This window comes from Mugil cephalus, chromosome 11 (assembly GCF_022458985.1).
Source record: "Mugil cephalus isolate CIBA_MC_2020 chromosome 11, CIBA_Mcephalus_1.1, whole genome shotgun sequence".
Taxonomy (NCBI): domain Eukaryota; kingdom Metazoa; phylum Chordata; class Actinopteri; order Mugiliformes; family Mugilidae; genus Mugil; species Mugil cephalus.
Window position 1 is genome coordinate 4,012,924 of NC_061780.1, and position 22,153 is coordinate 4,035,076.

At 43.3% G+C, this 22,153-nt stretch overlaps 2 protein-coding genes across 4 annotated transcripts in view; both read right to left on the reverse strand.

Moving 5' to 3' along the window:
• Positions 1-1,343, reverse strand: part of LOC125016453 (protein argonaute-3) — a 33,096-nt gene extending 31,753 nt beyond the window's left edge. For both annotated transcript variants that reach the window (XM_047598958.1, XM_047598957.1), the window contains exon 1: positions 389-1,343. In XM_047598958.1, the coding sequence (XP_047454914.1) occupies positions 389-407 (19 nt within the window). In that variant the 5' untranslated portion in view covers positions 408-1,343. The remainder of the gene's footprint in view (positions 1-388) is intronic.
• A 595-nt stretch (positions 1,344-1,938) lies between these two features.
• ago1 (argonaute RISC component 1) lies at positions 1,939-20,588 on the reverse strand. Of its 2 annotated transcripts, none has more exons than XM_047598959.1 (19): positions 20,101-20,588; positions 16,394-16,580; positions 14,154-14,274; positions 13,173-13,354; positions 12,692-12,828; positions 12,264-12,398; positions 12,054-12,162; positions 11,370-11,517; positions 11,139-11,258; positions 10,920-11,042; positions 10,648-10,781; positions 10,149-10,333; positions 9,556-9,715; positions 8,722-8,812; positions 6,651-6,845; positions 6,366-6,500; positions 6,190-6,291; positions 5,901-6,100; positions 1,939-4,725 (listed from the first exon to the last, which is right to left on the reverse strand). In XM_047598959.1, exons 1-19 carry the CDS (start codon positions 20,123-20,125, stop codon positions 4,617-4,619), a joined length of 2,598 nt encoding a protein of 865 aa, XP_047454915.1. In that variant the 5' UTR covers positions 20,126-20,588; the 3' UTR covers positions 1,939-4,616. The 2 variants fall into 2 exon arrangements, with proteins under 2 accessions (XP_047454915.1, XP_047454916.1); XM_047598960.1 differs by having other exon boundaries at positions 12,054-12,141; positions 20,101-20,585.
• Positions 20,589-22,153: the final 1,565 nt, after the last annotated feature.

The window sequence follows — 22,153 nt, forward strand, 5'->3', positions numbered from 1 at the left end:
GAGCCCTGATCGCCCGGGGGCCTTGGAAGGACTTCAGCCTTTGCACAAGTTCTCAGGTGCAGTAGCCACGTTAAGCTTGAGGCGGGGATCTTCTCCTAATGGAGGGGAGCACCGGGCTCATTTCAAACAGCTGTTTAATGAGGCCCGCACACCTGGCTGCTGATGATGAGAGGTTTATGGCGACGGAGGCACAGCTATCTCGGCGTTTTTTCCCCCCAAACCATTTCACTCGTGACGCATGTAAAGAGGGAAAGAGCATCTGGGGAGAGGAAACCCTCCAGTAGAACCGGCGTTTCGCCTCACCGTCATGTTACGTTGCTAAGAGTAAACTGCACTCTATCTTAAAGCAGTCGGCGACTTGCTAAAGAGACGTGACAGAATAAATTACCTGTAGTTCCGATTTCCATTCATGAGGTCCCTGCCCGGTTCACTTCCCGGATCACAGATGTCAAAGGTTCGGGACTCTCCCTCCGTTCAGTCCGGTGTCTCCTCCGGCCGTGCACAGCTGAGCGGCCGAGCGTCCTACTGCCAACGGGGGCCCCTTCCGCGTCGCTTCCCTCGGCCGAGGGTCTCCGGCTTTTCCTCCCCGCAGACGTACCCACACGGTCAGCGTATCCAATCGGATTTCACTGCCACGGCGAAAGCTACTGGTTGCTCGACACGAAGCTGTGGCAGCGGAAACCTGCCAGTTAGCCAAGTTAGCTCGCTAGCCAGGAGCAGGGAAGCGGCCGAAACGGACGAGAGGAGATGTCAGGACATCATCACAGGTGGGGCCAGAGAGTCCAAACGAAGCCTTACGGATGTCTCCCCACTAACGCGGGCGACATAAATTGGTGTCCACGGCACAGCGAGTGTCGGGCAGCTACGGCAATTAGCTGGTTGGCTAGCTCGGCTGCTGGATAGTTGGAATTCTGACAGACGACGGCTACTTTTATCGCCCTTAAAAGCAGACGTTGACTCGGTCACGTTTGCCGGGCACCGCGTCCCAGCGACGTCGTCCTCCGCGGTTTGCGTCCGGGTGCCAAAAATGAAGCCGTAAGCGCCGCCGCGTATCAACCGAGAAGTGTGGAGGTTTTCAGTTCGCTTGACAGATGAACTGTGCTGGGCTTCGGCAAGCCAGCTAAATATGGTGAAGTTGCCTTTCTGACACCGACAGGAAGAGGTGGGCTCAGTGTCACTAGACGTCAGAACAGGCAACTCCGCCTTCACCCGAAGGTAACCCCACATTTATGAATAAATCAGTGGATGAGAGATGAATATTATTATATATATTTATCTCATCATACACGCCTCAAATACACAGTATTTGAATTATTTGTAGGGGCACATTCTGTACAAGTATCCGAGGGTATGGATACTATAATAAAATAAAATTCTCTGGTAAAAGTACTGATTCAACTCATTTACTCAAAGTAAGAATTGTTTTTGCCATTAATGAAACGGCACATCCGTTTATAATTTTGCAAAATAAAGATTCTGACAGAATACTAGACTGAACTAAGGTCCTACGTGAGCATCCGCAGATGCTCCATGGATCATTTTTAACAGCTTTGGTTTTAACTCTTTTCTTGACCGGCAGAAGCTCGTGGATTTTAGGTCGCTACAAGACTCAACACATTCGCCATGAATCATTCTTGGAGCCGACAATACTGAACACTTCTCTTAAACGCCCATTCACACGGAAGGTCTTGTTTCTCAAAATCTTCTCCTATATAAGTCACGGATTTCCCATTTCTTCTAAATAACATTTACATCATGAACTACACCTGCATGTGCATCAACACATCCCCAAATATTCAACATGTGCAATCCTGCAATCCCAGTCCTCAACACAATCTTCCATTTAGTGTTTTTTTTTTTTTTTTTTTATCCTTGATTTTAATACATTGCACCTTCAGTTGTGACTGTATGGAAAAGTGACCAAAATACAACAGGGAGTCATAAAAAACCATTTTTTATTTTCTTTAAAAAATAACCCTCCCCAACAGAGTTCCCATACTATCACATACAGAGCCAAAATAATATGCTTCCATGTCCTTTCATTCAAATCTATTGGGAAGTGCTATGACGAGGACTGTTCTTGATCAGTGGCGTCGATATTGCTTAGTCAGACCGTGAGGCTGTGTGGAGAGGACTGGACTCTCCGGTGTCCACATGATACATTTTCAGGGTGACTGCCATTTCGTCTCCCCCTCATTTGCAAGGTGCTTTGTGGCTTCAGTGAGTGAAGAACTGCATCTGGTTTCAGCGGTGCTGGGAAATGCCCCCAGACTTTTTTTTTTTCTTTTTTAAAGCACAGAATGAGGGGTAGAACACTGGCCCCAACTGTGAAAGGCCCGTCAACTGAACTGGTGGGCCAAAATACATAACAGGTTAATATTATATATTCATATATATACAAATCACCTTGGACACAATGAAGGATCAGTAAAACGGTGTACAAAGGCATTTTGATTATGCAAGTTCATAAACATGATTTAAAAATCAAACTCATCTGATCCTTTATCTTTTAATCCCTTTCAGCTCAAAGGGGCTCTGACCATCAGACAAAGTTTGAGGCGCTTAAAGGGCAACTGAGGTGTAATTTTGAGACCGTCTCTCCAGTGCCCTCTTGAGGATACACTCTGACACTAGTCACAATATTAATAACAATGACAAAGAAAAACAAAAGAAGTCTTTATAACCATTACACAATCGAGGCAAAACGACTGACAGGCAGTGGTGAGCGCGAGGCTCCTACCTCTAAGGAAAACCTAAGTAAGGTGGCTCAGAATATCCAGTCATAAAGAATAATCACATGCATTTCTTTTTCATAAATCCGGAAAGTGACTAGATGTAAAGGCAGGGCATATTAAGTAGTAGTACTAGTAGAGGCCCACCCTGTCCAATGTAGCAATCCCCTATCTGTGCTGCCCATGCACACAGAGCACCAATAGGGACTGGCTAACACAAAGTAGGGGATTGGGGCAGGGGATGCTGCAGGTGTGACGCTTAAAGTGAGAACAGTTGGCAAGGATAGAAGGTGATAATGGAAAGGCTGATGGGTGACAGTTTGGTTTCAAGGGAAATAAGGGGAGAAGTGCATTTGAACTGATTTATCGGCACATGCTAAGAAACTGAGACTGAGTGGGCAGAGATGCATGTGTGTGCTTCTACTATCCAGGCTAGAAGTTGTAAATGCCTGTGGAGGGAAGAGCTTTGTGTTAAAATAAAATAAAATAATAATAACAATAATAATAATAATAAAAAAACACTGGACAGGTTCAGGACAGGTACTGAAAGAAGTGCGTGGGTGGAACAGTAGAGCGCACTATGTGGCGTCATCTCCGCTGGTACATGTTGGAATGTGCAGAATGAATCGGGATAAGGTTGACTGCTGAATGAGAGTTCAGCTTTGCAGCACTTAAGTGATCACAGGCTTGTCTATTTGCCCGCTTTCAAATCTACAGAATAGTGTTGACTTTGCCTGTTGCCTTTGTTCTGAAAGCTGTGCATGTGTGGGTGTGAAAACTTCTAAGTAGTCCGTGTCAAGCCTCAGAAAAGACCAGTTTCACTATTCTTAAGTAAAATAAATCAATAAGTAAAAAAAAAAGTGCCTCGTAAATCCTAAAAGAGCAATGTGTACAGAAACAAAAGATTATCTTCCTGTTTAAGTGCCCCTTTTCCATTGGTTGGCATCACTTTTGGCTGGTTAATAATGCTGGTTTAGGTGCATGGGGTGCAAGTATATTTGATACACTCTATGCAAATGGTCCCTCTACTGTTATGCTAAGCTTGCCTCTATAGGCGAAATCTCTAAGGGACTGGCCAACCAGCACAGAGAGTGTGGCAGGACTTCTCTCCAGTATCTACGATATGCTACACCTGCTCTTTCTGTCTCTGCTAATATAAAGACCAGAGGGCTAGCCTCCCATGTACTAACAAACTCCTTATGTGCAGGACTGGTGGCACCTACATGCTAACGCTAAGTGCTAATGTACCATACCTCAGACTCCTCAAGGCTGTTTAAAAAATTAACATCATTCAAAAACATTAAAAACATGAATGTAGTTCATGACAACGTTAAAATGATACATGTAAGTGTGCGTGCCCAGTACCACCCCTTGGAGGATCCCCATACTAAGGGGCTTGGAACACTGGCATCCGGCATTCGGATGGGTAAAGAGGCAGCATCGTGGTGGCAGTTAAAAAAGTTTTTTTTTTTTTCCTTTAAGATTTTGTCTTCTTTTTATCGCCTATTTTCCCTCCCATCCGTATTGCATACTTACATACATAGGAGTGTGAAGGTAGCGTACAATACAATTACATAATAATACCCACGTTTTAAAAATCCAACATAAAAAGAGCAATAGTTCTGTGAAAGTAAAAACAACAAAATGACAATAACAATAATATTCATAACCTTTTGAGTGCATGAGGCTGTAGAGTGTCTGTGTATGTTGAGGGAGAGGGGCCTTATGTTTCTTGGGTTTAGGTGAATGACTGACAGGTCTGTGGTGTATGCGTAGTGGGCAGTCGTTGGGAGTAAGGGATGGGGATGAGGTGGCTGTGGGCCGTCTGCCCACTCAGGTAGAAATGAGGTGGGAGGGATCAATGGCGGTGATGGTAGGTGGAGCTCAGGCGAAGTACATGGTCCTCAGGGTGTCGTGGTGAATCTGAACAGCTTTGGCCAGCGCCTGGGGGTCCCGACCGTTACTCTGACCGGACACATGGCTGCCCTCTCCACTGCAGGGTGGCGACAGGGAGAGAAAAAATCCATTTTAAACTTGTACAGACAGTGTTAAAAAAAAAAACTGTTGTATTATGTCTTGATGTACACTCACTTGCCAGTTCACTCAGTGCGTTTACATGCAGAGCTTAATCGAGCTATGCTCAAAATTCGACTTTCTCACTACAGTTCTTGTCCCAGTTTACATGCAGCGCAGGAAAATCGAATAACTGTTCTCCTCCTCCACACTAGGTGGCGATACGTGTCTTTTCAGCGGGATAATACCACGTTAATACGGCCTGATTTCCGGGTTGACCTATTACGTGATACAATCACACGCAATAGGTGTGATTCATAAAACAAGAGTCGTTCATGCGGCAGACCGGTATTTCAAACAACAACCAGTTAATAGTACATTTTTTAATCTTATACGTAATGTTCACGCTACTTCTGGTGGATCCGCATTCGTTTTTTTCACGTGCATGTAAACGCACTGACTGAGTACAGTGTGAAGTACTAATAGTGAGAACTTTTCTGCACTTAATGGCCCTTCATGACTGCAATCTTCAGTTTATGTTGTAACAGAGTAAGAAAGATGGTAATTTAACTGTACCATCAGTTTAGAGGATGTAGTTGGATTGAATTAAACATAAAAGTTTCTGTTATTTAGCCTAGCCCACTGACTAAAATGGGGTTGCCAAAATAATAGAAACACAGGTCAGTACAATGAAAAAGTCCCACAACCTACAAGCTCTTTCAGTTACTTTAAACAAATGAATATCATAACCTTCATTAGATTGCTTTGTTTTTTTTTACTAGAGTACCTAATCAACTGGTTCTTATCAGAACTGCAGTTTGGATTTCATTATGGGGCATTTTATCTGATACAGGCAACTCTGATATTGATAACAAGCAATCAGAGTAGTGAATTACGTGGCATACTGTACACTTGGTAACAAACGCCTTAATCTCTCTTTTACAAACAACAGTTCAAAGTTATTTCTCCGTGCATATCTTTTCCAAGAGCAGAATCTAAACCTGTGGCTTCTCTGATGGCAGCCATTTTGGTGTGAACAAAATCAACTCAACAGCCCTCAGATGATGTGTACGACTGTGTGTGTGGGTTGTGAGAGATTTAAAAGGGTCGAAGAGTTAAGGAACTCGGTAGTATATTTTCCATAAGCACACTAACCTGTCGTGTTCTTTGTCTACCAGATGGTAGCGGGCACGGAAGGCCACAAGACGAGCATAGTAAGCTGGCGCAGGGATGGAGACTGAGCGCGTACAACGCACGTAAGTGTGGCACAACTGGTAAGTTAGAATCTGCAACTCATCAGCCGTGAAGCGATTGTCGTCCCATAAGACGTAGTAATGAGACGGCCGACTGGTACCCTGGTGACGGACAATGAAAATTAGATGGAAAATATATGCAAAGCAATCTGGCCGAGTAAAATAATCGTGAGGTGAAAGAAGTGTCATACCTGTATGCCTGCATGGCTGCACAGGTAGAAGTCAAACTCAAAGGGATGAGTGATGCTGGTGTCAACTGTAGTCCCTGCAGGAATATTCCCACTCTTCCCAATCTAAAAGACAGATCAATGTTTGTTATTTATGCAGAATGGCAGATGATCGAGTAAGAAAATGGAACAAAGCTCACCCTTTCAGACTTGTCAGCACAGAATAGGCGTGTGTGGTGACGTTTCTGTACCACAATGTAAGTGATACCAGGCTGATAGTCTTTCTCCAGCTTTATGCATGCATCTCTGATGGCCAGGAGTTCGTAGTGGAGAATCTACCCGTAACAAAATCATGAATTAGCACTCAAGTGGAAAAAAACAAAAAACAAAATGCAGCATAATTCCATGATACTCGTCAAAATAATAGAAATCACACATTTCAAAACATTTTGGACAATTCACTGATGTCCGTACAGGCACCTTACCTGCGGCAACTGCCCCTCAGGAACACCATCCCTGTAGAAAATAATCCTGGTGGGCTTGAAGCGGGTCGACTTGTAGAACTGAATTAGCAGCTCACGCACCATGTAGGACAAATCTTCAATGATTTCCTGCCTGGGTCTCTGGACGCGCACTGTGGCACAGTATCTGCTGGGATGGGCATCCATACTGCCTACCACCTGGAAGAGGGAGCAGAAAAGGAGCGTGAGCTAAACGCTGACTGAGTCGCTGAGTGGTTCCCAAGGGTATACACATACAAAGGAGTGTATCTTTGGGTCCGGTGATGCATTTCATAGAAAGATATACGTGTGATTGAGAACCAAAAGAAACTGAAAGGTTTGAATGTAGTATAATGTGTAAATGTAAATCTAAACATCCGTCTACATAGAAGACATTACAAAAAGAAACAACAAAACATGCTACTTAGATAACACAAAGCTACTAAACATGACGTGTTGTGCATTAACAGATATGAATCACGTTTTTTTTCCCAGAGTGTATATGTGAACATTAGCACCCCCTAAAGGCTGCAGCTGGGAAGTGCACAAGCCCCAACACGAACCTTTTATTTCTCCTCACTCCAACACTTACACTATAATCATCACTTTTCACCAGGTTACTCTTCGGTCCAGATGATCAGCACCACTCTCCGCTCCTATCCTCCCTCTGTATGACTCAATCATTTGTCATAATTGCTAGGCAACAACACAGCCAACCACAGCCAAGCTGAGGTCAAGGGCGGACGTGGGTTGACGTCATTTCCTTTGTGAATGTGAGTCAGTGATGAGCCATTTGTTTTCCTTCATCCCACCCTAACTCCTCTTTTACTACATTTTTTTCCTTTGTTAGGTCTCGTTTAGCGCGTATCAGGTCTAAAAGTCGACTGTAGACGTCACAAAATCGAGATTTAAGGCAGGGTGTGTTTGGGTGTTAACTACTACTTTAATGCATCAGAAATTAAACATGTGGATGTTTTAAAGTTCTGATAAATCTAGACACTGATGTCACGTATAATACAGATGATTAAAAATACTGAGCATGACATTATTTTCTTAAATTAGTTGTAATTCATTTGAACAGATTTGAGGCGCTTCAGTTTTCTGCCTCAAGCACTTGAATTTCAGCTGTGCCATTCTTCTCTTAATGTACCTTTATTAATGTGCGCCATAGCACCTCTTGCGACTGTCACCAAGCAACAGCAGACATTTGTTTTTTCTATGACATCTTAAGGTGATTTGCATTATTTACATGCAACTATTTTTTGATTTTGCCTGTAAAAGGAGTGAACTCTGTATGTGGGCTGAGATCAGAGTTTCTCACAACTAATTATTTTACTTAAGTGGGCTGTTTCTAACTTTACAAAAACGTGTACACCAGTCAGCCATAGCATTATGACCACTGACAGGTATAGTGAATAGCACTGATGATTTCATTACTATGTAATGTTCCTCCGCACACCCCACAATAAGGCAAGGGGTTGTTCCTTGCTTCCTGGTGCCATGTAGCACTAGTTCAGCACTTTTGATAGGTACTGACACTGAAGACTGGCAACACCCCGGCAACAGCTGCAGTTCCTCTGACCCAGCCTTCTAGCTATAAATCTTTAGTTCCTGTACTTGCCCATATTTCCTGCTTCTACCTCTCTAATATTCACTTGCAGCCTAAAATATCTCATTCAGTGACTGGTGCCGTAATGTTGGGATTGATTGGTGGATATTTATAGAAAACAATAGATATACCATTGATTGATGTCTGTTGTGACTTTGAATGGATAGAAAAAAGATCCTTGTTGTGGCTAAAATTCTTTGTCTTTAAAAGGAGCCATTTACCTGATTTGAGTTTGATCATGTAATCTGTTTCTATCAGTAATTAAATCTGACTTGTATTTTGGTTTGATTAAGGAAGTAATCATGGGTTTAACCTGCACGCCCCAACTTTGACAAGCGGCCTGCCTCTATGCGACACACCTTACTTGCACATTCCGTTCCTCTTCCTGAGATTGTATTTGAGGTCAGCTATGCGAAGCTTAGTGAAGGCGTTATCTCCGGGACTTACAGCAGTAATGGAGGGCTTCTTGCCATCTCCGGCAGGGGGGTGTGTGACGTCTGCTCCCAGGAAGATAACCGGCTGCTGAAACACCGCTGACCTGAGACAGAAAACAGAGGAGGAGATGCAACGTGAACTTGCTGATCCAGGGAGTGCAGGTTTGCTTTTGAGGTGTTATACTGTATTACCATCACATGGTGAAATGGTGAGATGGATCTCAGATAAGAAAAATCTCAACTGAATAATGGCACATTAAATTGTATACAATATGTGTAAAATGTATAATTCTACCGATTTAATACTGACACAGATTTAGTGTCAAGAGCAAAGAACTGTGGCAGTAGATTTATGTGAATGGATAACAAGGCTTAAACACCTATACAAACTCATTTCAGTTCAGATACAACCACATAACACCAAATTTGATCTCAAGCAGATAATAGCATAATAACCACAATAGTGGAAGGAAGAACAAGTAAATTAGGACATTGTTTATATTTAATAAAGTTATTATTTCTTAAAAATAATAAATAAGGTTGTGTAAATTGCTGTCTGCTGTTTAGTCCTGGGTCTCAGTGTTGTGTTCTGTCCACTGCTCTGTCTAAAACAGCAGTTTGCAGTTATTTTCATTTCATTACTTTCCAAATTCATGCAGTGGGCCAGATTGACCCCTCTGGCAGGCTGCTTTTGGTCCAGGGGCCGTATGTTTGACACATGTGACCTACACTTATACTGTGATGGAAGTATTATTTATCTTCATGCTGCAGGATATATCTAATATCTGTTACAGAAAAGACCATATCTAATATGTGTACATGTAAAGTGGCTCAAACTGAATCTTACCGTTGGTGAGGCACCAGGATGTTGTTGATGCCTCCCAGCTTCACATTGATCTTGAGGCAGAGGTTGGAGAGGGTCTGAGGTGACGTCTTCACCACGTTCTTCACCTGAACACACTGGGTCGCCATGCCCAAGAGGGTGTCCCCCACGCGCTTCACCTCCGCTGAATTGGAAAGTTTCAACCGCACATTAAAATGCGATGTAAAACAAGTACACGCTACATGGTGTTGGATAGATATGTTCTATATGTTCTAAATATGTTCTATTATCCATCTATCCTTCACCATCTGTCTTTCCCAAGCTCTTTCTTCTCTGTTCCACTGTCTCTTTCACCATGACAATCGGTGGCAAGACGGTGGCGCAGTTTCTCCTTATATGCCAACATTTGTCAATAGTGTCGTATACTATTGATAAGAGCAAAACTCCATCTATAAAATGCGGTTCACTTGACTGAGTGCTTGATTTCCCCTATCAGCACCGAGTTATTATTTTACACTACAGCTTTTCAAAAATTCCATGATGACGATGCTTTCACAGCAAAGACTGGTGACCACAGCATTTAATTGTTTCGTTCAAAGATTAACAAAACTAAGTACCGTAGACTGGCGTTTTTCCTGGAAGGATGACGATGATGAGCTGAAGTCCAGAGTAGGTGTTCTTCAGGTGTCTGAACATGGGCTCCACGCTGTCTGCTCCCTGGGCGTATTTACAGAAGCACGGTTGGCCCTGAATTGGCATTCCAGCATCCTTAGAGATTTTACGCAGCTGGTCCGTGAAGTTCCTGAAAAGAAATCAAGAGTGCAGTCGATGTAAAAACTGCAGCAAAAAACCTAAGGTATCAAGAGGCTGCGTTGTCTTGTGTAATTCTGTCCCTGCTTTAGAGTTGTTCCGAACAGACAAAATACACTTAGGGTAAAGAATTACCAAAAAGATTGACTTTGTTTTTTTAAAATAAAACCTTTATAATGGCACTTTTTCTCCTGCAAGCTAAGTATCTAAATTGAAAGTGAATCTAATGAGTAACCTCTATCCAACGCAAGACACAGCCCCTCAATAAAACAAGAAGTCCCACTGCTACCACTCATTAGTACTTACTTGAGCACCTCTTCTCTGCACTGTTTCTGGGGGGCAAAGCAGGCAATAGCCCACACTTTGATCTCAATTCCATTATAAAACTGCTTCCCCCTCATATCCCACACTCCCTGGTTGGGGGTGGCAATGGCGCGGTTCTGAAGAAGATAGGACCAGAGGAAAAATTAGGTCCACAGCAAAACTATGTAAATTGCTTTGTGCAAAAACATGCAAATGAGTGATGCATTCTTGCAATCACAAGTTTTCTTTACGCTGGTGAAAGAAGCATGTCTTACCCGTCCTCCATACTGAAGAATAGGAGCCGGCAGCACTCTACCCGTCACCTCGGCCATGTCATCTTTCACCTTGATCCCAAACTCCTGGATGTACGGGTCTAGGTTGAAGTTAGCATTCTTCATCTGAGGAGAGAGAAGGACACGAATCAGGCATCACTGCCTCATACATCCCTGGACGTTACATGATGCCTCAATCCACCACTTCTCTTTACAACTCACCAGCCTGCTGATCTCCTCCTGTCTGTCGGGTGCAGAGCGAGCTGTGGCTTTGATCATAGTGGAGGTCTGGTTATCTGTCAGTTTTTTGATGCATCTCTGACCGGCTACAATGTTACACACCTGGAATGAGTAAATACAGGATCACTAGAGCGTAAACATTCGTTATTAAAATACAGTAAAAATGGCTGCATCTCAGAACAGTATTCATCACATTCTTTACTGGTTCCTCACCTCCAGGGGAAGATAAGTGTGCTTCTGTTCCTGTCCCACCTGTAGACAAGGCAGGTGGGGGTATTTGAGCTGCAAGTTGTACTTCTGCTTGAAGTACTGAGCCACTGTACATTCTACTGTCTGCCCGCTTTCAAGCTGGAGTGGAAACCTGGCAGAAAAACAAAGATCCGAGGTATTAGCGTTAGCCTACTTCATTGCATTGGTGTATTACAACTGCTTCTCCAGTTATTAACAGCCTAAATAGGTATGTATTAAATTAAGAAGTACAGTTATAGTAGATTTATATTCGTTTTATTGTTTCCGGTTTAAAGAACAAATACTTGCAAATATTAACGTAGACATTTGTTCATTTATTATAGATACATATTCCAACACATACTTGTAAAGGTGACACTATATTAAACTACAAGAAAGTTGGTCTGAAATCCTTCAGTTGAGAAATGCTCCAGTTTATTTCCAGATTAGTTTTCTCTATATTGGTTGGAAGAAGCCCCATAAAGAAATCCTAATGGAGTGTTACCAGACTCACGCTGCCAGGCTAGCAGGAACTAGAAATGAAGGTGCTGACAACGTGGCAATGTGTTGGTCCAACACAGACACAGCTGAGCTAACAATGTTTGTATACATTGAAAAATAATAAAAATGATGGATGCGATGTGGAATGTGGTCCAGAGTTGCTCTTACGTTTGGTGGCTGGCAGGCCGTCTGGTGACATTGCATACACGATACTTCCTCTTCATTTGGCCACAGTGGGTCACCTCCACCTTCAGGCCTGCCAACAATAAGTGGTTTGCTTTAGAAAAGGGCATAGAGGCGTATAGATTTTAAGGATTCTTCTCGCACTGGGCACATCACGATGTTTGGAAAGTGTTTTCACAATGCCCTGTGGATTACCTTTTATCTCCTTTGTAAAGCGGACCCTTTGCGAGTCAGTGAGAGTCTTAGGCTGCTCATCGATGTTGCGAATATCCAAGACCTCACACATGAATTCAATTACAGGCTGGGCTTTGTAAAAGGCCGTGGCAGACACTAGAGGGAGACAGAACAGAAATATGTTCACAGACCTCTGAGAGCAACACGGGTGTATGGATGTCGAGAACTGCTTTGAGCCTTAGAGTATACACATAGTATACACATATTCATATCCAGACTAGTGCTGCGAGCAGCCAACAGAAAGAGAAGCTGCATTCTCGATTTATGAAGGTTCAGTTCCTCTTTGGACTTCATCTTTCATTTCTGTCTCATCATGCAGTGTCAGTGAGACCCACTGAGATCACTGCATGACTCCACACAGTCTGGTGAACTTGTCGTCAGTGACTCACCATCGATGTTAAGCATCATCTTCCACATGGCGGGACGCACAGACTGGTGGAAGCCAAACCAGACCTCCCTTCCTCCACCCAGTGGGTGGTAGTATCCTTCAGGTGGGGAGAAAAATGAACGACCCACGGGAGTGTACCTAATTGGAGGGGGTGGAAACATGATGAATGCGCAAATTCAGAGCATAACTTCAGCCTAAGCTCATATCCAGTAAAGCCAGTGCTGTGCTATATTTTCTGAAAGGCAAAGAAATATCTAATACCTATGGCTTAAAGCTGTTTTGACCAAGCCATTATTATTTAACCTTTTGACACAGGTCTCAGCTATCAAGTTTTGAGCTACGATCACCTTATTTACATGATGAGGGCAACTCAGTAAACATGTACAGGCTGCATAGATACATCTGTGAACATCACTTTTAGCACTTGAACTTATGTGCGTTTGTATCTGTGTCAGACGAACTAAGATATAAGGGCTTCCTACCTCATAGAGGCCAAGTGGCGCATGGCCACATCCAGGGCTTGAACTGAGTCGAGGGGGACCTGCAGCCGGCCACTGACCAGGGTCTCCTGCAGCAGGCGCCATGACACTTTGGCCAGCCAACGGATGGACACCTTGAAGATTCGATCCTTACCCTCACCAGGGATAGTGACCTCAAAATCCACCTGAAGTGGTAGAGGACATTAACCAGAAGCGGAATAAAGACATCAGCTGCACACTTTCATGACTATAAATATCTATATACTATAATGCAAGAGGACCATGAAAGAAGTCATTTTCTTTTTACTTTGCTTTATTATGCAACTCTTGGGGAGAATGAATGAAAAAAATCAAAGTCACCCTCAAACCTGCACCGTGCACAAGCTGCACAGAACTAGCAGAAATATTAGGGTTATTAAGCTATTAAGGTTATTCTCAGTCTGTCACAAAAGTACAAACATCTTACACAAACCTGCAAATCTCACTACTACGGACATTCTCTTTTTGACACTCTCAGGTCGCCTGACATCCAGCCAAGACTCCTTTGGACAGAACCACCTTCCCCATGTCCAGTATTTATGCTAAACCAGCACTTTGGTCGTTGGCTCTGACTCTATTATTTACCAGACAGACATAAGAGAACTAATGATCTAACTTGCTTCAGGAAAGAAAAAGATTTCCCCAACTACTCACTTCATGTTAGAAACTGACTAACTGACTCATGTACAAGGAAACTGTCAGACAGTTAGGAGTAGGTGTTTGTCATTGTTTATAATATGGGATGAAGACATACAATGTGTGGTCTGCGGCACATTAAAAATAGAACACACTTTTCAGCACAATTCAACTAACACTTCTCCTCTAGAGGAATTCCGTAATTCCCACCTGAAAAGGGCTTAAGACTTTATTGATCCCCGAGGAGAAATTAGCGAGTGATTACGGAGTGGTGCAACAGCGCAACACAAAACCTCGGCAAACATTTACCTTCTCGCTCCCAATAGGAAGTGCTAGCACGGTATAGATGTTCTTCTTGCCATCGTACACCGGCTTCCTGTCACCGAAGAGCTGGGGCTTGAAGTGCTGCACCATGTACTCCACCACCTCCCTGTAGGACGCAACGCACACAGAAACACGACAAGGTGGGATTACTGCGCACCAGAAAGAGGCACAACTCCCACTCAGCTAATTAAACGCACAGCCACATCGAGGTGCTCAATCACGATTGAGGGGGACAGTTCTTAAGATGATAGGATATTGATCAAGCAGGATACAGCTGGTGGGTGCAACGTCCCGTGGTCACGGGGGGAGAGTCAAGGACAAAAAGAGAGAGGGTGCACGTGGTGGTGGGGGCCACGTTTCGGTGCGAACTTCCTTGGCCTTCGTTTAAGTGTGGGGGGATGAAGAGTCGTTTTGAAAGGGAAAGGTCAAAGGGCTTGACCTTTTCATGGCTTCTTGGATCCTTTGTCTCAAACCTCCAAACTCAAAGGAACAGAAGCTCACACATTGTGCACGTTAGAGGAGGTGGCACCAGCACATTCTCAGATTAGCATTACAGAATTTCTGATACCTAAAGCTGTTGAATCATATATACAAAACGAGTTGCTTTGTTACCATATACAAAACGGTTTGTTAATTGGGAAGATGACAAAGCTCAAAGATTTTTCCTGGTGTGTGTTCTCTGGAAAACATCTGCCGAGATCCTAAAGGATTTTGAATTAAAGATAATTTGCTTAACTCAAAACAGACGACACTGGCATCGGAAAAGGCCTGTTTTAATTGACAGAAATAAATACTGGCACCGGCACTCTGTTCAGGTTTCCAGATCAGCTATTCATTTCTCTTCGAGCGACAAACGAAACAAGGGAATTATTTAATTAATTTAAGCGGCTCAAGGCGATGAAATACCGTCAAGTGAGTATATGGCTTCTAACAGCTTGATGCTACTCTCTCTGCCGCGCCTTTGCAATTACTGTCAGTAACTGTTTATTGGGGGTTTCTACGCTTAACACAAATAATTATCAGCAATTATTCAGAAGCCTGAGGCCATTAGTAAGCCACAGTTGGGTGCCACAGAACAGACAAGAAATAAGGACTATATATTATATTCCTGCTCCTAGCCAGGCCCTGATACATAGTCCATGCATGAAACAACTGTGGCATATGATACCCAACCATATCTCAACGACCGCAGAGGCACAGGCGTGGCACCATTTCAGGGTTGTAGTGAGAGCAACAAAACAAAGCACAAAAAGAAAAAGAGAATTTATACCTTCATGAAAGGAGCAGTTCTCATGGATCAAACGAGATAAAACATACGTATTGTGCACCTGTTCCCCTCAAAGGAAGATAAAGCAAAACACTTTTTTAAATGAAGCAACTCTCTGGAGGGTCATGACAAAAGTCCACAAGGCAGACAGATGCAGCACGAGTCCCCCTTGAATGTTAAAATGTATTTTTACGGGCTGTTCATTGCTCGGATTCAAGTATTAACTGTGCCAAATCATGAACATGGCAGTTCTGTTTTGTTTAATTTGTTACAGCTGAAAAATGGGCAGGGCCACTAAAAACTGTGAAGACACTGTTCTCTGCATGCGTACTGGACGGGGCCTATTCTGAATCTGCATCATACTGCATGGCAGATTGGAAACCATCTCCTCCATCAGTGGCCGCGTCTCGATTTTGAGACAACTTCAGGCCGCACACGGTTCAGTCGCCAATTCAAGGGCTTCTTGTGACAGCAGCCAAGGTGAACGGGTCAGTTAAGATTCACTTTTGACTCCACCATCTGCCCACATGGGCCCAGCTAACGTAAGTCTTTTTTGAGTATGTAACATATTATTAGGCTTGTGAAATACGCTGAAAATGTCTCTTCATATCTACCTATACTGCAGCACAACTCAATATTTTTCTAAACATAACCGCTTAACATCACCCAACTAAGGCAGGCTGAAAAGTTGAAGAGTTTTATGCTAAAAGCTGAAAGCTGTTAACACTTCCCCTTAAAAAGCTGACAGCACAGTGGTTACTGGTGGCTGTTGAGCTTTCATTATCCAATTTCAGAGTGCACCACACAGCAGATTTTTCAGCTCAAACGCAAGCCACAGGTGAGAAGCAGCGATCTTTCAAACGAATGTGGGAAATAACGAAGAAAAAAAAAAAGAAAAGAAAAATGCGTGAAATATTGTGACTGAAGCTGTAGCCACAGTCGCCACGTGTTCTGTTACCTGTTGACTCGTCGCGGGCACTTGTCGGGCTTGATGTCCACCTCGTAGTGATAGACGTCCATCTTTGGGATCTCCACCTCAAAGTAGTTGGCCAGCAGCTTGATGGGCTTGCCCACGGTGCCCATGCCTGGCCGGCGGGGGGCATGGAACACCTGCTGCAGGGGTGGGGGGAAGACCCCCATGGGCACTGGACAGGATAGGAATTCATTGTCAGGGACAGGAAGAGACGTTTCATAGCGAATACAGTTGGAATGACGCAAGTGAATACAAAACGGGCAAGGGAGAGGACAGGAAAAAGAATAAGTAAAAGGAAAGAAAGGAATGGGCAAAGCAGACACGTGACAGATACAGAGAAGAGCAGAGGTGGCAAAGGAAGTGGTTGTGAACACAAGGGGCAAACAGGGCAAGAAACGTGGGCACAGGCCAGGAAGGAAGCATGGGAAAAGAAGACATGATAAGTGGCCACAACAAGTCAGTTGCAGGGGCAGGAAGGCAAGGAGAGGGAAGATAGACCATGACAACGACGGGGAAAAAGTTAAGCAGCAGATTGTGCATTTAGGGCCAGAGACAGAGACAGTATAATGTTAATGAAGAAGTGCAATGAGGGGAATATTGACAAGACAAAAAAAAAAAAAAAAAGAAGATGATGAACAAAGAAGAGGAATAGGGAAGGATGGAAAGACACAAGTTAGTAAAGTTTCTCTTTAAGTAGAAAAGTGTCGTGTTCAGTTATGGCAATCTGTTGTGTGCTGCTGATCACTTCCCTCAAACTAATTACAAGCCATTCTGCTCATTGGTTAATTGTTTAAGTAAAAGTGGCAAACATCTGTCGGCTCCAGCTTCTACGACTTAAGCGTTTTATGCTTTTTACTGCTGTAAATCTCGGATCGTTGCTTGGACAAATTTGCCAAATAACAGCCTTTTCTAATATTTCTGACAATACAATTTAATGAAGGAATCAGGAAAATTCAAATAGACTGACTAATAATAGGGCTGAAATTATAGCTGGCAACTACTTTAAAAAAATAAATAAGTAAAAATAATAATAATAATCAAGTGTGACCAGCAGCTTGATGGACCAAAGCCTTTGTACTTTAGGACACTGTCTGATTTCTGCTTTCATATATCTTTACATTGGAATATGTCCTCATATAGTGTAGGTCTACAGAAGCCTTATTTTATGATGTAACGTTCATCCCTCTGACTCGTGATCATCAGTGGCCACACTGGTTTTATGTGATAAAAGTCTGATTGAGTCAGAAGATCTGGTAAAAAAAAAAAGAAAAGAAAAAGAAAAAAAAAAAAGGGGTGGGTACTACATGTGAGTCTAGCTGTGACTCCTGCCTGAGAGGGGCCCACTGCCTTAACCTCAAGGTCCCCAGAGAACAGCCCTCCTCCACCACAACAAAGACCCCAGCTGCCCCGCTCCTCCATCTCTCACACACAGACACACGGTGTACGACAGCGTGATCGCCCTTGCTACGGTGAACACACACCCATGCACACAAACACAGCCCCCCCCCCCCCCCCCCGTACATTCCCAGCCTCACCATGGAGACACCACGGCAACACAGTATTGTCATGGATATCAGGGGACCTGTCTGTGAGTGTGTGTGTGAGGGTGTGTGTTGGGGGGGTGGAGGGGGGGGGGATGGGGCTAAGACAGGAGGAGGCACAGAGCCACTGTGGCCACACTGAAGAGACCTTGGCCTTTTTGCTCCTGCACTGGCCGTGTTCCCACACCGGGACAGGGTGCCTGAGTAAAAACTCTGCTTTAAATAGCTGCTGTGGAAATCCTTGTGTCAAATATACCGCCCAATCCTTTTTTTCTCCAAGACTTCCGAATGTTATAAACTTAACAGGCGCGGTGAGCCTGAAAAAAAAAGAGACACCGAAAGATGCTCTGCTTAGTGTCGGATCACACGTTTGACCCGCACTGTAAACACAGACATCAGGCATGTGGTGAACACACGTACTCTATGTGCTAGATAGCATGCATGTGTGTGAACGTGCCCGTTGTGACTGTTGCACACAATGACACACACTTCGCCCGCGTGCCAGTGAAGGCAGATGGTGAGAAGCAGAGCCAGCCCTCTCACATAGCCCAACACAATGGCTGTCTTTCCCGGGCTGTAAGACTTATGGCACAGCTTCAGTGCTGCATCACAACACGATCATACTCACCACTTACCGTTTTAACAATGACGTAATGAGACCAATTCACAGGAGAATTACTATTTAAACATTTATCCGGGATAATGTGTACTGGCTTACTGGGCACAGTTCTGAAATAATACAACTACACTATACTTTGTTTTTGTTTTACATTCCAAGTTCAGTGTAATATCCTCAAAAGTCTGGTGGCAAGAGCAGAACATATGAGGAGCTAGTACTGCTGAGCCTAAACACAAATACACACTGAAATATGAAAAGAAACATATGGAACGGTATTTAATGCTCACTGTAGACCCTGATTGGTCATCACAAGTAGCCAAGAACTCAAATGAGAAGTAAGACCCAATTATCCACCAACTGTTCTGGCCCAAATAGTTATGTCTCTAAATATTTGGCTGTTGACCACGAGCTAAAGATGGCAATCAGATCAGACTTGGAAAATTGCACATTGAATCATCACACTTCAAGCACAAAAGCAGACTTTGTAATGAGGGGCCCCGGGGGCCCTCCCCCCATCCTCCCAAAAACAAAAACAAGCCTTTTCAACCGCGTTCAAGGTTCATGATCTAGATTGACAAGGTGATTTCAATCTCAGCTAATTGTGCAAATAAATTCAGCGAACGGAAAAAAAAAAAAAAAAAAACTATTCAGAGATGATCACCGGGGCCCAGGCATTCACAGCACCGCCTCAATAAAAAGACAGAGCACTATATTAAAAGCATTACAGCAAATAAGGTTCAAGGTTTTCCGCGATGCGTGGACTTGAGACCTGGGCATGCAGTCAAACTCTGGCGCCTAGTTTCTCTAATTGCTCGCCTCCACGCCCCAGTGTAGACAAGAGGATTGCCAAATAAAGATCATCTCTGGCACCAATGGACGCTGGCTATAAATCTCAAGTAAAGCATACATACAAATACACTGGCCATGCCTCTCTCCTCAATTCTACAAACAGGTCTCTTCTTTCAGCTCAAGCGGCAGATAATGTGCAGATATCACAACTAAGGGTTAGTTTTAGTCTCACGTAAAGATGGAAGGGCCGATTGTGTGCATTTGAGTCAAACACTCTTGAGATAACATTAGGAGTGTGAGCTACTATAACCTGTCAGTGTTTAAAGGGGAGGCTGGGAGGCTGGTGGTCTGTGTGGGGCGTGTGGGGTGCAGCCAGCTGCTGCTGCTGCTGCTGCTGCTTGAAGGCGGGCTTCACCTCGTCCCTCCTCAGCGAGATTCCCACGACCTCCCTGCCCCCGCGCACGGCTGAGGATATTGTCAGTCTACGGCTATAAATCGAGATAAATAATAAGGTTTTCTGCTAAGAGCTGTGCGCTCAGACAGCGAGGGAGACCCCTCCATCTCTCTGTAAACGCTGAGATGCAACCGAGAGGGTTGACCCCAAGCCTCCCTCCCCGTGCATCCCCCTGACGCTAAGGCCAAGGCTACGGTGGCCCGTTTCTTAACTGGAGTCTATACCTGTAGCCATAACCACACTATAAATATGTGTCTCATTTAAACCTGGGAAGTAAAAATAAACCTACCAGCGCCAGACGGTCCCGGCTCCATCCCATTCACTTAGCCGCGCGGGTACAAGCTAGATAGTCCGGGGTGCTGTGGCCAAACCGCCGGCCCCTTCAGGGTGGAAGCGTCTCAGACTTCCAGCCCCCTCCTCACGGCGTGTAGTCTTCTCCCTTCTCGGTGTACCCCCGCCCCTTGCCCCTTCCAGAGCCCCCCCAGACCCGCAGAGGAGTTGAGGCTAACGGAGATAGCTGGCAGTTGCCTGTGTGCTCGTTGACCCTGGAGCTAGTCACAGCAGAGCTGGAGGGCGATACCGTCCGATTTTAGCAAGTCTTCCTCCCCGGCGCTGGGGTTTGGCCGATTGTCCGCGGCGCTGTGATTTCTTGTCGGTCTGTTGTGTTCCTGCTCACCGTTCAAGCAGGATTCTCCAGCGGAACAAAAAAAGGCCAGCCCCTCACCCCCCAAAATCTGAAACTTCTTCTCTGCCATGAAAAAGTGCAAAAGAAATGTTGAGAGACTCGCTGTCTCGCCCCAGAGGTGGAAAGCGGAACTGCACTGCAGATATGCAAACACGAGACAGTCACGAGTATGTTTTCAAAATTCAAGCTTAGCATACTTTACCCAGGGTATAAAACCAGTTCAGATAATTCCAGGCAAATTGTCTTTACTTCTCAATAACTGAAGGAAAATCATTTACAGTCCCATCTTCTGAGTTTAAATTTAAGTTAATGGCTTGTCTCTTTTAGCTGTGGTACAATATTATTTTATATTTTATTATTTTATTATTCGTTTATTGATTCCTCATAGGGAAATTCCTTCTCTATTTTTACATTTTATTTTACACCAATGAAGTGTGTTGAAAAGGTGAACATAAAAACCAATAAAGTTTCTCAATCTCTTCTGTTGTAATATCTCTTTTATTATACATTCTTATGGCATGCTAGAGAATCTGTGTGGACATGACATTGCAAATATCATTCATTTCAAATGTATGTTATGAAACAATTAATAAGCTTGCCAACAATTTATAATATTTTTTGGTTGGCTCTTTGACCCATCCATTAGTTCACAGAGTAGTGTGTATAGTCGGATGATACACTTCTTTCGTTTTCCATCTGTATAGAGTTTAATACGTATCTTGTTGCTCAGTTTTCACTGATGCAACCTCAACTACAAAATCTTTTATGATTAAATCCTCTTTGTCAATCTCTCAATTGGGATTATAACACTGGGGGAAAACTATATTGCAAATCAAATCATTTTGTGTTCATTAGTCAGGTTCTTATACTCATTCTTGCGCTGTATTAATTCTTTTTAATTTTCATTTTGTCTCAGGTTTGTTGCCATAGTTCTACAGTCTGCATTTCTTCATACATCAGTATTTGTTCATCACTTTCATTAATTAGCTGGTCTGAAAAATATCACGACTGCACCAGACAAAGATGGTTAACTCTTCAAGTGCATGGTGATGACTCCAAATTGCTTCTATTTGTGATCAACTGTCCAGAAATAATCCTACTTCCACAAAGGACAAAAAAGATATGCATAATATTTTAATATTTAAATAATAATACATAGGAATTGTATGGTATTTTTTCTTAACTACAATCATTTGAATAACAATTCTGGTAATGCTAATGGGTCAAAATGGGTCATTGGGTAAATTGGGCCAGCTAAGGTTTCATTGCTGCTACAACTCTAGCTGACAATATTAAGTCACAATGACATATATTCCATGAACAAATTGTATTGCAGTATATTTGACACAATCAATCTAATTCTAGTCTAATTATAATTGTAATAAATAAATAAATATCACATACATGAATATATACACATAAATATAAGTGGAAAGGCTGCACACCCACATTCAATGTATTTATGTTTTTACATTTTATTTTACACCAACACATAAAAACCATACATTTTCTGACATTGCAAATATCACTCATTGATAATACATGTTATAAGAAAAGATATGCCTTTATTGATCCAACAATGGGGAAATTCTCAACATGAAAACAATATGAAATAATTAGTAAGCCTGTCAACATTTATAATATTTTATGGTTGGTT

Bases quoted from the DNA above. Each gene is read 5' to 3' on its own strand.
- ago1 (XM_047598959.1), bottom strand. From the start codon at position 20,125: ATGGAGCCGGGACCGTCTGGCGCTG. The intron at 10,334-10,647 runs GTAAGTACTAAT...ATTTCTTTTCAG, and splicing joins TGCAGAGAAGAGGTGCTCAA to GAACTTCACGGACCAGCTGC. The intron at 6,501-6,650 runs GTAAGGTGCCTG...TGTTACGGGTAG, and splicing joins CTGAGGGGCAGTTGCCGCAG to ATTCTCCACTACGAACTCCT.